Source organism: Cyprinus carpio, chromosome A5 (assembly GCF_018340385.1).
Source record: "Cyprinus carpio isolate SPL01 chromosome A5, ASM1834038v1, whole genome shotgun sequence".
NCBI classification, from domain to species: Eukaryota; Metazoa; Chordata; class Actinopteri; order Cypriniformes; family Cyprinidae; genus Cyprinus; species Cyprinus carpio.
Genome location: NC_056576.1, coordinates 7,536,078 through 7,551,331, shown reverse-complemented (window position 1 = coordinate 7,551,331; position 15,254 = coordinate 7,536,078). Strand labels below are relative to the sequence as shown.

The window sequence follows — 15,254 nt, the reverse complement described above, 5'->3', positions numbered from 1 at the left end:
TATATATATATATATATATATATATATATATATAAACAAAAATAGACAAAAATTGTACACAAATATATTAATTTTAGGGTGAAATGTGATATTTCTTGATGTTTTTTGTGAGATTCACCCAGAAGATATTTAGATCCAAAAAAGATTGTCAGCTGTGATAAATACTTAAAGTGAAATACTGTTAATGAGTTAAAAGAGAATTTTCTTGTTTTCATTTCAGAGCTCTTCATCAAGCAGCAGTCTGAGTTTTATGTGGATCATCCTGAAAAAGTGGACGGGAATGGGATGTTAATCTCATACTCTTTATCACATCACTTCACTGACGGGCGACATAAGAGAGACCTTAATTCAGCAGAGCGGCGAGTGTTTTACAAACTCAACTACAAAGGTCAGGAGTTCACTCTCAATCTAACCACCAATGACAATCTGCTCTCCAACGAGTATGTGTTGAAGAAACACAACAGGAGTTTAACAGAAAAGCGGTCGCAAACATCCGGGAACCTAGCCTGCCACCTTTTTGGCACAGTAATGGATGGTAATGGGCAGGGAACCGCCGCCATCAGCACCTGTGAGGGACTGGTGAGACTTAATCTGTCAATTCTTTTATGTATCATGCAATTCATTTCTGGTGTAAATTCACTTACTGTGCTTGCGGTCGTGCAGATATTGTCATTGGCTGAATATGTTACATGTAAATTTAGTTTATTTTTCCTAGTTGCTATTCATTGTATAGATAAGTTTGTTTGTTTATTTAAACAGATTTTTTTTTTTTTAAAGACATGCAGCTTTTCACTTCACAAGATGTTAACTGATGGACTGGAGTGGTGTGGATTATTGTGATGTTTTTATCAGCTGTTTAGACTCTCATTCTAACGGCACCCATTAATTGTAGAGGATCCATTGGTGAGCAAGTGATGTAATGCTACATTTCTCCAAATCTGTTCCCATGAAGAAACAAACTTATCTAAATCTTGGATGGCCGAAGGGTGAGTGCATTTTAATTTTGGGGAGAAATATTTCTTTAATGTCAACATCAAAATTGACCTTATGTACTTTTTTAATGCATATTCCTGATTTAATTCTGAACGATTCATCAGTGCATATTATTTAAAAAAAAACATCTGTTTTTCTCTGAAAAACTTTTCTTTTCATCTGATATCATCTTTTGGTTAATGTCGACATAGTTTAACATAACATTGATAAATGTCATTAATGTTGAAATCTGTTTCACTGTGAAATGCATCACATCTTATACGTTTAAATTGAACAATTTAAATTTAATTTACAAGCCCCCACTGAACAATGATATTTTAGAATTATTTGTATACTATTATATTAGTTAATATTTTGACCTGGCTTTTATTTTTTATATATTCAATTTTGTGTGCTTTTTAAATATATATTAAATATGATTATTATTATTATTATTATTATTATTAAATATATATATATGTTGCTTTCATTTAATTTTATTTCGGTTTTAATTATTATAGTTCTTCAACTTAAACAACCATTTAAAAAAATAATATATTTTGTTTACATTTTTAGGCTTTTTCAACTTATATTTAGAGTTTTTCATCTGATATTTAGATTTTATTTTATTTCAGCTAGTTTAATTTTTAGTTTTTGTTAACAATAACAACACTGCTAGTGAATAGCTCTCATAAACCTGGTGGTCCCAGACTGAACAAATGTCTGTCTGGAATGACATTGACTCGCCTGTTAGACTCTTGACTCTTTGGCCCCTGATTTGTTTTCAAAAAGAAGTCAGTATTTGGCCCTCAGAGTGACTCTACAAAGAAACAGCAGCATGTTGGTCGACTGTATTTCGTGTCCGCAGAGTAGATCTGAAAATTTTCAGATAATGATCTTCTGACAGTAAATTATCCCATATATGGAATGGATATGAAATATTGATCAAATGATTCTAAAATCCAAGAAACAAAGGAGCTGGAAATGAATTATGTGGGAAAACTTAACCCCAATTCAATTTAACAGTATTATACAACAATATTTAACTGCAGAAAGCCATGATTGACCAATCAGAGAGCCATGTAAAAAGATCCGATAGTAGCCTGTTATTCAGAGTGGATGCTCATAAAAAGTGGGGAACTTGAGAAGAACTGCAACCAGGTCAGTGTGTCAGCACATAACATGACTCATTCTAACTTGGCAATTTAACAAAAAGTTGCAAAGGGGGGAAAGAAGAGAAGCAGAGTGAATCAGTTGCTGGTGAAAGCACAGGAAAGAGTTCTGGACTTTAAAATGAGCTTTGATTTATTAGATGCATGCATAATTTGCACAAGCAACTGCACAAGCAGTACAGTACCTGCACTAAATGCTTTCTCTGTCTGTCAGTCATTGCCTGAGCATGCATGCTCCTCCTGTAAGGTCGCGTTTATGTCAGTCAACAGCGCTTCATTGCATTCTCATGTTATTTTTTCTTCCAAACATTTGCTGTCAGTTTCTGTTGCTACAACGCTGCGATTCCATTAACTTTTATGCATTCATTCCTCAGAGACTCAGGTGTTTAATGGAAGAAGCAGAAAATAACAGAGAGATAGTCCTCTGCGATATTGTTGTGCAGGATGTTGAGATGATGCCAGGTGCTTTTGCTTTTAAAGTGGACAAAGTCAGGATTCTTTGCAATGTGTGTGACCAAACTAAAATGTAATGAGGTGCAACTGATTAGTCAAGTGTGTTTATACCCTGCCAACATGCACAGTTAAAAAAGAAAATAACAATGTGCTAATGTTTTGTGCAGTGCATTCGGTGTTGGAACTGTGACCAAAAACTACACTTTGCAGAGCTTGTGGAATGTTTCCTGTAGTTCTAAAAGGAATAGTTTACCCAAAAATAAAAATTCTGGCATCATGCTGTAATTTTTAAAAAAAAAATTTACTCCTTTTTTCATACAAGGAGAATTTATAGTGATCACCATTATTTCACAAAAACGTTGACTGTGGTAATTACTTTTACCATCTTCTATTTTTATCCAGTCAGGTTGTCCCACCCCAAACTCAAGCCATTGGTTAAGCCAAACGTTGACTAAATAAAAGAGTACTGTTCAAAAGTTTGGAGTCAGTAAGATTTTTTTAATGTTTTTGAAAGAAGTCTCTTATTTTCACAGAGGCTGCATTTATTTGATCAAAAATACAGTAAAAACAGTAATACTGTGAAACTGTTTTCTATTTGAATATATTTTAAAAGCTGAATTTTCAGCATCATTAATCTAGTCTTCAGTTTCACATGATCCTTCAGAAACCATTCTAAAAAACTGAAAAAATGTATACATTTTTTCCAGGATTTTTTTGTTGTTGAATAAATACAAAGTTCAAAAGAACAACATTTGAAATAAAAAGCATTTTGTAACATTATAAATGTCTTTACTGTCACTTTTGATCAATTGAATTCATCTTTGCTGAATGAGTATTAATTTCTTTAAAAAAAAATCTTACTGCAAACATTCAAACAGTGAATAATTTTGAAAGCAGAGCCATTGTGTGTATTCTATTACTTCTAATCATCTCTACACATTAATCTAGGATGGGAGAAAGTACTTTAGTAATGCGGTGCATTTCATAGCCCAATAAACTGAACTCTAAGATCGTTTACTGTTTGGTTTATGGTCGTTGTGAAAAACTCATTAGCACTGAACTCTGTTAACTCCTTTCCTGTTCAACTTTTGTTTCAAACCAGAGCAGTTACAGATAACCATAACTACCTGTCACTGACCCACTCTGCATTAGTCATCAGATCCATACATTCTTCCTTCCCTCCAGAAAGCGTACGGCTGGTTTTGAAGCACTATACTGTAGTCTGAAGTCCCCTACATAAGATGGAAGGCCTAAATATCCTGTTTGAAGTCCTACCAAAACCTGCAGGAACTCGGGAAGCCCAGCAACACACACATGGCTTCTGTATTTAGCAGTTCAGCCTTTGTTTTCATAATGCCCCCTGACACCAAAGCTCACGTTTCTGCTGTGAGGAACAGATGACGAGAGAGAAAAAGACGGAGATGAATTAAATGAATTTTTTGCTTGTGTACTTTGGCAGCAAAATGAGAGTTATTATATTGTATTTTGATATATATTATATATATTATATATATATATATATGATATATATATATATATATATATATATATATATATATATTAGTAAAATGATTAATCACGATTAATCAAAGTCCAAAATAAAAGTTTGTCTGTTTACATACTATATGTTGTGTACTGTGTATTTTATTATGTATATATAAATACATACACATACAGTAAATATTTGAAAATATTTAATGTATAATTATACATTATATATTTATATTCTTATATTTTATATTATAAAATATATTTAATATATAAACTAACATATTTTTCTTAAATTTATACATGCATGTGTTTGAATTATAGATACATAATAAATATACACAGCATACACGCATATATTATGTAAACAAAAACTTTTATTGTTGGATGTGATTATCGTGAATATCATTTGACAGCACTAATATATATATATATATATATATATATATATATATATATATATATATATATATGGGTAACAAGTGAAACGTTTACAGCTTTAATTTCTCTGTATTTTAGAATGTGTCCTGTTTAATTGTATTTTGTATCATTTAAAAATAACTAAATTTAATACAATCACTTACTCTAATATATAGTCTGATATATATATCTTATATATATATATATATACATAAATATATATATATATATATATATATACACTAGTAAAAATAAGTATGTTGTTTGATTTTTACATAAATATATTGGTAATGTTGAATAACATCATTTTCATCCATATTTTGACATTTTATTTTCACAAAAGTTATTTGAAACGTTAAAACAGACACTTTGTTTGCATTTAATATGCCTTCTGTATAAAAAACACTTTTGTAAACTTAATTGATCTCATCATATAAATATTTTTTGTAATATTTGTAGTAATTTGTTATATATTAACTGAATGATTACAATATTTATATACTATGATACCAATATGGTACATTTATTTTATTTCTTTTGAATTACTTTTTAGTATTTTGACAGAATTGTTGTATTTGATCATGCATATCATGGTATTTTTTGTGCAGTTACAGCATCAGATGATAATACCTTGGCACTTTTAATAGTTAATGATTTCAAATTTAGATACCATAGTATTTCAATGCTGATCCAAGATATTTCGAAGAGTACTACTAGTATTATCATGGTAATGGGCCCAAGAACATGGTATTGCCATGAGGCATGTTCAAAAATATTGGTATTTTTTGTAACATGAGAGATTTAAAATAATTATTTTTGTTAGGACTTATGAGAACTCGACTGTTCTTCTTTCAAGATACATGCTTTAACTTGTCTCAGATGTCGGGAGAAACAAGAAATAGACAAATAAGACAGTTATTGACACAGTAAGAGTATAGCAGGTCAGACATTCGGTTTTGAAAGTATTCAATGAGAAATATTTGAGTTCATATTCTGATCTCTGAATTTTGATGGCAGACTTGGTATCTTTGCAAATCTGAGCACAGTTTAAGACATTGTCTATCTTCTGAAACTCTAGAGAAGATACTAGAGATGCACTGTAACTGTAAAAAATTATTTTTCATTTTTTCAAGCTGTAGACAAAGATTCTTGTTCTTTGTGTCTTTGTGCTTAAAATTTTACCTTTAATTCAATGTGTTACTTGTTTTTTCTTTGTAGTTATTTTTGAAATGTTCTAGCAAAAATTTTCTTCGAAGCAATAAAAAAAAAAAAAAAAAACTTGGAGCAGGAGACATCCAATGAGTAATATTTACTCTTCATTTATGTCTAGGAGAAGCAAAGAGATTTTTCTTTCATTTGATGACATATGTAAGAGTGCTGTTAGAGTCTCATGCCATAGCTGTGTATCACAGACATGCATGTTGCAGTGGTTATATTGTTTAGACTCTGTGGGTGATCGACTCGGTTGAGTCAATATTATGACTCTGTCTCCGGTCCCTGGAGAGTTCATGCTGTATTCCTCTGCCCTTCCACAAATCCCAGTATCTGTTTTGTGTTATGTGCAGCCCAGTTTCAAAATATTTGGAATGTTTTTTCTGGTCACGGTGTATTTAGGTTGTGCTGAACACACACACACATACACACCTGTTTTTGGCCTGTGGGACTGATTCACTCAGCAGGGTGGTGAACGAGTGCATGAAGTGCATCATGAGAGTCATTCTCCTTCGCCTAAAGCTGGGATTTCACTGCATCTCCAAGAAAATATGGCGATAAGAGAAAAATGGCACGTTTCAGAGATGTTTTATTTGCCAGATTAAATCTCATGGGTTGAAGCGTTCGGAGTCCAAGACATATGGACACACACTTTAAGAAGACTGTAAAGAGTGAATGTGCAACCTTGAGGCTAACACATGGGTTAACATAAGTTTGTTTAAAAACCCTAACTTTAAGAAATAATGATGCTATAGGATTGAATCTATATCGATCAAAAGTGACAGTAAAGACATGTATAACATTACAAAAGATTTTTCAATAAAATTTCTAATAAATGCTGTTCTTTTTATCTCTGTTAATCAATGAAAATTCTGAAAATTCAGCTTTGCATCACAGGAATTACATTTTAAAATATATTCAAATAGAAAACGGTTACTTGAAATTGTGATAATATAACTGTTTTACAGTTTGTGTGTTTTTTGTTTGTTTGCTTGTTTGTTTGTTTTTTACTGTTTTTACTTTTTGAGCAAAAACAAAAACAAAAAAATTTAACCTTGGTGAGCATAAGAGACTTTCACAATTTGGGAAACATTTTAAAAATGGAAATAACCGATTTCATATACTGTAGAACCTCTTGTGGAATGGAAAGATTCCATGGTTGTTAAAGATTCTTCATAGAACTATACATGCCAATAAAAATAAAAAGTGTAATACTTGCATTTCAAGCTGCATGGATGTTTGACATTTCACAGACGCATTGAATTCATTATAATGTATTTGTTTTGTGTTTTAGCTTGTGCATGTGACACGTTCAGGCAGACTGATAAACTTGCTTAAGACCCTGCAGTGTGGAGAAAATGCCAGGACTGGCAAGCACTTGCAGGGAAGATTAACAAACAGGGAGTATGACAGGAAAAATACCTTCCCTGAATTCACTGGAATTCCAACAGATTTAAATAATGAGCCTTGACACCTGAAGTGTTATTACAGTTTGAACAAACCCTAATCCCTAAGTATTAACCACTAATGTGCAACGCTGTTTGGACTACAGACATGAATGAGACTGCAAATTATGTGGCTTGTTGAGGATTTGGGTTGTAATTTTTATAAGCTGCTGGATTTGCCATTTTCAACTGGGGGATGATATAATAAGCAAAAGAATTACTATAGACTTAAACTGACAAAGTGAGAAACCATGGACCCCCCATATCTTTTCCACCAAGGCAGTTTGAGTGCTGGTTCAGAGCCAGAGCATTTCAAATAAGTTCTTTGTCTTTCGACACCCAAAGCTCCAGCTCCAAACCAGGAAAAGTGAGATGCATGAGAGTGGGCTATTTTGATTTTGAGCAATGACCAACCAGACCAGCCATTCATAGAGACATGGAAGATCATAAAACATTTATTACTAAAGAAATAACTTTAAAATTAAACAGACTGTTTTGCCACTGCATCTTCAAAAAAATGAAAACACTCACTGGAATCATTTCGAACGCCAGCACTCTCACACTTACTGACCCCAACTCGTTTACCAGAGACCTGAACAACTTTTATGCCAGGTTTGATACTTTGAACTGCACCTCTAAAGCCCCTTTCACACTGCACGTTCAACCCGGAAAATTGCCGGAACATTGCCTGATCACCTTCTGTGTGAACGCAAACATGTTCTAGGATTGATTCCGGGATCAGTCCCGGGTTGGGGAACTTGTAACATTGCTGGGTTCAGTCCCGGAACGAGCTCTGTGTGAACAAAAGCCAGAACCAATGCCGTGTCGTAGCGATGAAGCATGTTATTGTGCAACTCTTTTACCAGGTGTTTTGAAGGCAGATCAACATTCGCGATGAAAAAATTGGTGCAAACTGTAATGAAGCAGAGATCAAGTATTTCCTCACAATCCGCGCTGAAGCTGAGATCGTTCGCCAGCTTAAGGGAAAGTTAACGTGCCTAGCGTTTTCGACTCGTACATTACACGTCACATCCTGATGTCACGTGTCATCACGGGACCTTTACGGGTTGTGTGTGAACGCACACACATATTACGGGAAATCACTGGCAGTGTGAAAGGGGCAAAATCTAGTGACCCGGGAAAAATTGCCGGGACACATTACCCGTGTATTTTCCGGAATCGCAGTGTGAAAGGGGCTTGAGTGTGAAAGATTGCTCAGGAACCTGCCCACCCCTGAGCAGCCACATTTTGTGTGGGAGACGTCTATCATCAGCTTAGGACGTGCAATACTGGCCATGTCCTTTTCCTAGATGGGATCACTTATAGGCTGCTCAAGAACTGTGCCATGTAGCTCTCTCCTGTTCTCCATTCACTCTTCAATGAGTCATTACAGACAACAACTGTTCCCACCCTCTGGACAACAGCAACCATCATCACCATCATCGCTGTCCCTAAGAAACTCCACCCTTCTGAGCTGAATCATTACAGACTGGCAGCACTTACCTCCATAATAGCAAAATGCCTTGAGAAACTGGTACTGAACATCATCCTCCCGGTCATCTCCCCACAGCTGGATCCTAACCAGTTTGCCTACAAGGCTAAAAGAGGAACAGAGGATGCTATTGCATGCCTCTTCTTCAACATCTGGACTCTCCTGGCTGTTATGCCAGGATTCTTTTTATAGACTTCAGCTCTGCCTTCAATACGATTCAGCATCACACCATGATTACCAAACTTCATCAGCTTCATGTGCCACCTCTTTTCACTATGCTCTCTCTCACCGATAGAAACAAGCCCCTTAAAATCACTAACACTTCCTCAAAAATAATTGGTCTTCCAACTTCCAGCTTGTCAAACCTCGTTGACACTGCAATCACTCGCAGAGCAATATCATAATACAAAATCCTATCCACCCTCTCCATTCATGCTTTACTCATCTCCCTTCAAGCACAAAAAAGCACACCTTGGGAAGAGTTTTGTGCCCTTAGCTATAAGAGCGTTAAATTCAAAATATGTGTAATTTTAAATTTACACTGTTTGATGCTGCTTCCACATCTAAGTAATATATATGTGTGTGTATATATATGTGTGTATATATATATATATATAATGTGTGTATATATATATATATATATATATATATATATATATTTCTGTCATGACAACTCTCGGAGGGATTGGCATGGTAATGTACATCTATACAGGTGGAGCTGGGGAAGGCAAGGTGTGACTGCTACAGCAAGCACTAGTCATATATTTGAAAGTTGAGCAGCTAGCTCATTGGCTAACGATACAGGACAGAACCAATCAGCTGTGCCATGTGTTAATGATGTCATTAGGTCAGATTGAGTTAGACCTATACTGCAGCATCTAGAGTTTCATGCCAGAACTCTGTATATATACTTTACACAGAGTCTCTTATACTCAAAAGCTGCCTTTATTTGATCAAAAATGCTGCAAAAAACAGTCATATTGTGAAATATTATTATAATTTAAAATAACCATTTTCTATTTGAATATATTTTAAAATGTTATTTATTCCTGTGATGCAAAGCTGAATTTGCTGCTCAATAAAAGTTTATTATTATTATCAATGTTGAAAACAGTCATGCTGCACAATACTTTTGTGAAAACCGTGACATATTTTCAGGATTGTTTGATAAATAGAAAGTTCAAACGAACAGCATTTATTTAAAATGGAAATCTTTTGTTATATTATATATGTGTTTAATGTCCCTTTTGATTAATTTAATGCATCCTTGCTGAATAAAAGTATTAATTTCTTTTGGTTTGCCCTCAAACTTTTAAACTTTCGTGTTTCTTTTCTTATAGAGAGGGTTGTTAAATTTACCGCAAGGGCCATTATTGATCGAGCCGGTCCGTGGCCACACCCCAAACGTCACTCATCCACGACACCCACATGTGATCTACCGGAGTTCAGCCTGGAGTGCAATCAGGCAGCAACGTAGCACTGATGCACACAGAATTCATCATAGTCCCTGTGGGGTCAAAGGTCAGATATGTTAGATGTCTAAAAATCATAATAGAATGATACTTCACCAAAAAATATTATATTGGGAGCTCATTTTTATGTGTGTGTCTCCGGTGCAGATGGTTCTGAGTTCTCCCAGCAGGTGGAGCAGGAGAGAGAGCGCTGGGAGCAGGAGCAGCGCCAGCAGGGTGGGGATCGTAATCACAATCAGCATCAAGAGTGGGAACGACCACGGAGGATCTCCCCTCGCTCCATCAGCAAAGAGCGTTGGGTGGAGACCATGGTGGTGGGAGACTCCAAACTTGTGGACTACCACGGAAGTGGAAACGTTGAGTCCTACATCTTTACCATCATGAACATGGTGAGTGTGTTCAAGTACTTCTGGAAAGCTCATATGTGACCCTGGACCACAAAAGCAGTCTTAAGTCGCTGGGGTATATTTGTAGCAATAGCCAAATATACACTGTATGGGTCAAAATTATTGATTTTCTTTTATGCCAAAAATCATTAGGATATTAAGTAAAGATCATGTTCCATGAAGATATTTTGTAAATTTCCTACCGTAAATATATTAAAACTTAATTTTTGATTAATAATATGCATGGCTAAGAACTTCATTTGGACAACTTTAAAGGTGATTCTCAATTTGTTATTTTATAAGTAAGGTTATTTTTTTTTTGCACCCTCAGATTCCAGATTTTCAACTATTGTCCTATCATAACAAACATTACATCAATGAAAAGCTTGCTTATTTATTTATTTATTTATTTATTTATTTATTTATTTATGATGTATAAATCTCAATTTCGACAAAATTGACCTTTATGAGTGGTTTTGTGGTCCAGGGTCACATATTTACAAATTGGGAAGTCGTAGTTAAGATGTCAGATCCATTCAAGTCACTTTGGTCAGTGATGGCAATGCATAAAATTAAGCAAGATTTTAAAATTTCTACAGAGTGATGAATAAAGAATGTGCATCAGTGTGTTTTTGCTTTTTTATGTTGTTCAATTTATGATGGTGCTATAAATTAATTGTTATACATTGTAATTGTACAATACTATCATATTTTGAAGATGCAATTTAGATGTCAATACACATGCTGCATCTAATGCACACGTCATATTTTCACAGACACACCCAACTTGGAAACTCACATCTTAAAGAAAGCAGTTCAGTTACACTTTATTTTGATGGTCCCCTTGTTGGCTATAAGTAACTTTGCAAATAAACGTCAACCAAAGGCCAGATGTACTAAATTAGCGAATTAGCTTGAGAGCACAATCCCATAAAATCGCAGACAGGACTGGAAGTTTTGAGGGTGATTTACTGACAGTGTGCAAATTAAAGAACACAGATGCAGCCGGATCGATTCCATAATGACCTACGCAACCTACCAAGAGCAGCACAAATTAGCGTAGGGTCGCAGACAAGCAAAGTCGATGATAATGTGGTGCATGTGATCCACTAGCAACACAGGCACAAATTGGCTTAAGAAATGATTTTTGGTGCTGTTAAATAATGGTGCAAATACCAAAAAAACTGACCACCGCAAACCTTAGTAAATCACTCTGCATGAATCATTTACATACTTGCGTCTGAAAAGGAAACTCCTACAATTGCATATGCATTAAGGTCAGCCGCAAAAATAACTGTGTCCATGCACTTTCATTGCTATTGTTTCATTGCGTGTCTTTAGTAAATCCTGATATATTTTAATGCCAGAAGAGGATTTGCTCTGGTGCAAACTCTTATTAGAGTATTAGTAGAGTATTAGTGGACTGTAAGGGTTAGGGATAGAGTTAGTGGAATAAGCTGACATGCGAAGTTACTTATAATCAACAGCATGTCTAAAGGGGACCATCAAAATAAATTGGTACCAAACATTCAGAGTTTCCCACGACTTTGTAATTACGAATTTGTGATGGTGTTCATGTGCATAACTCGTAAATACATCATTCAGACATGACTTGGACGCAACATATGACTTTCATTGTATAGAAAAGACCAGCTTGATAAACTTCAATAAATTGCATTTCAGACTTTCATAAATAAATCTTTTGTATCACCTTTTTTTTTTGTAGGTGGCTGGAATTTTTCACGATGCCAGCATCGGTAATGCTATCCATATCGTGCTGGTCCGGCTCATTCTGCTACACGGAGAGGAGGTACATATGAATCAAGGCATAATTTGTTTTACATCCAGTCCTTCCTCGCTGAACAGGTCGTCTTTGCCCAACATAAGTTTCCAGGGGTACAAATGGTTCTATGCTGGTTAGTGCTGGTAAACATTGACACCTTGCTGGTATGCTTGTTAACATACACAACATATACTGTTTTTATTTTTTAATAGGGTTACTGGACATTATTACTACTTGTACATTACTACTACTTTTATGTGTTTTCAGAAAGGGCTGAAGATCATTCACCATGCGGATACGACTCTCAACAGCTTCTGTACCTGGCAAAAAAAACTCAATCCTCAAAGTGACACTCATCCTGCACACCATGATGTCGCTATACTCATCACACGGTAAAAACACCCTGGTCCATATATACATATACATACATATATATAATTTTATATATATATATATATATATATATATATTTTATATATTATATATATATATATATATATATAGTATATATATATATTTCATTTATTTGGTAGTTCAGCCTGGAGTGCAATCTATCTATCTATCTATCTATCTATCTATATATATATCTATCTATGGTATATATATATATATTATATATATTAGTATTATTTTTATGCTTTTTTTTTATATATTTAATTCATTTTTGTATTAGCTTTTATTTTCATATTTTTAGTTTGATATTAATTTTAGTTATTTTGTTATGTATTATTGTCATTTTTATTCAGTTTTGTTTTAAAAAATATATTTTCTAAAATATATTTTAGAAAACCAAAGACTAGAGTAATCTATGCTAAAAATTCACCTATAATGGGAACAAAATGTTTTTTAAATATATTGAAATGGAAATCAGTTTTTTTCATTACTGTCAGGTCTATGCATTCTTATTCTCCATGTACATTCTTATGGTTATAGTTATAAAATGATTATAAAATCAGTTGTCCATTGACAAAACATTATCTAAATTATCTTAATAATAATATCAAAATATCTTCATCTAAACTAACTACATTTATTCAAGTCCATTAAATTAATATTACTGAATAAACCTCAGTGCCCTGGAATAAACCTATGTAAGTGTTGTGGATTTATTATATTGTTTATTATATAGTAAAATAATTAATAATTACCTAAGGTTAAAGTGGTGTAAAGTGCTGTTGGGAGCATGTTGGATCTCATTTATTAACATAAATGTCAGTCTCTTGGTTGCAGTAAAGGGAGCTGTTTGTCTCTGAGCATTTAACAGACCCTAAACACTCTCATTTCACCCCAGAGCACCACAGATTGAATGACTTCACCATGTTCTGTGTCCAAGGCTTGAGATTCTCCAGAGCTCATGCATGCTGAACACAGCCAAATAAATGACTAAGAATTCAACCCCTGCCATAACTCTTCTTCAGCAGTTTACCCCTGCTGCATGACTTTAGTATCCTATAAAAAGAATCAAAAACGCTGTTGTGCTGTGTTGTGTCTGAGCTGATGTGATCTCTCCTCTCAGGAAGGATATCTGCGCAGGCATGAATCAGCCGTGTGAGACGCTGGGCTTGTCTCACCTGTCGGGCATGTGTCAGCCGCATCGCTCGTGTAATATCAACCAGGACTCGGGGCTACCTGTCGCTTTCACCATCGCTCATGAGCTCGGACACAGGTATGTCTGTGTGGGTCAGATTCTCATGAAATGGTGCCATTGGTGCCTAAATATGGCATTCATTTTTCATTAAGTATTTGGAAAGGTCAAATTCTTTTGCCCACCTCAGGCTCATGCCAAGATTATTTTGTTCTTTCAAAACTGATAAAAATTTTTGTTTTACAAGATGACACTCTGAAATAATAATAATAATAAAAAATAATTGTTAAAAAAAAAAGATAATCTGGTGTTTTAATGGTGGAAATTTCACAGCTGTATGTGGTTGAACAGAAATCGAAAAACAATTGCATTTTCTGGTAAAATGCATAAAGCATTTTAGTATTATTACTTATTGAAAAATACATCTTTTTAAAATGTTATATAATTAATTTTACTATTATAATGCCATGAAAATTGGGTGGCTTTCCTATGCAACATTTTAAATAAAATAATAAATAAAATAAAAAATTTACATTGCACACATTTATCAAAAAATGTGACTACATTAATTTACTTATACATATATGGTGTTATATTGCATGATTCATTGGTGAATGTTATTCCAAAGCAAAAAAATTTTTTATTTTTTAAAGAAATTTATACTTTTCATTCAGCAAAGATGCATTAAAGTGACAGTAAAGACATTTATAATGTTACAGAAGATTTCTGTTTTGATTAAATGCTGTTCCTTTCAACTTTATATTCATCAAAGAATCCTGAAATAAATTGATCACAGTTTACTTAAAAATATTAAGCTGCACAAATGGTTCTTGAGAAGCAAAATCAGCATATCTGAATGATTTTTCTGAAGGATCATGTGACACTGAAGACTGGAGTAATGATGCTGAAAATTCAGCTTTGCATCACAGGAATAAATTGTATTTCAAATATATTGTATTTTAAATTCTAATAATATTTCACAATATCCCTGCTTTTACTGTATTTTTATCAAATAAATGCAGCCTTGATGAGCATAAGAGACTTCTTTAAAAAACACTTAAAAAATCTTACCAACCCCAAACTTTTAAATGGTACTGTATGTTATTGTTTTGGAATGTTTTGGAATCTGTGCTGTAGTTTTGGAATCTATCATGACGGTCAAGGGAATGACTGTGAGTTAGTCGGGAGGCATCCCTTCATCATGTCCCGTCAGCTCCACTACGACTCCTCTCCTCTCACCTGGTCCTCCTGCAGCAAGGAGTACATCACACGCTTTCTGGAGTGAGAACACACACTCATGTACAGGAGCATGTCATTGCATGCTTTATATCTTACGTCTTACAGCTGATTTTTGAATATGTCATGCAATGGTCT

At 34.2% G+C, this 15,254-nt stretch overlaps 1 protein-coding gene across 1 annotated transcript in view; it reads left to right on the top strand.

Moving 5' to 3' along the window:
- The window catches only part of LOC109095663 (A disintegrin and metalloproteinase with thrombospondin motifs 12-like), a 29,600-nt gene that overhangs the window by 1,068 nt on the left and 13,278 nt on the right, over window positions 1-15,254 (top strand). Inside the window, exons 2-8 of the mRNA XM_042752504.1 lie at window positions 221-579; window positions 9,995-10,175; window positions 10,274-10,515; window positions 12,239-12,322; window positions 12,563-12,687; window positions 13,812-13,961; window positions 15,018-15,161. Coding sequence (XP_042608438.1) covers window positions 221-579; window positions 9,995-10,175; window positions 10,274-10,515; window positions 12,239-12,322; window positions 12,563-12,687; window positions 13,812-13,961; window positions 15,018-15,161 — 1,285 coding nt within the window. The remainder of the gene's footprint in view (window positions 1-220; window positions 580-9,994; window positions 10,176-10,273; window positions 10,516-12,238; window positions 12,323-12,562; window positions 12,688-13,811; window positions 13,962-15,017; window positions 15,162-15,254) is intronic.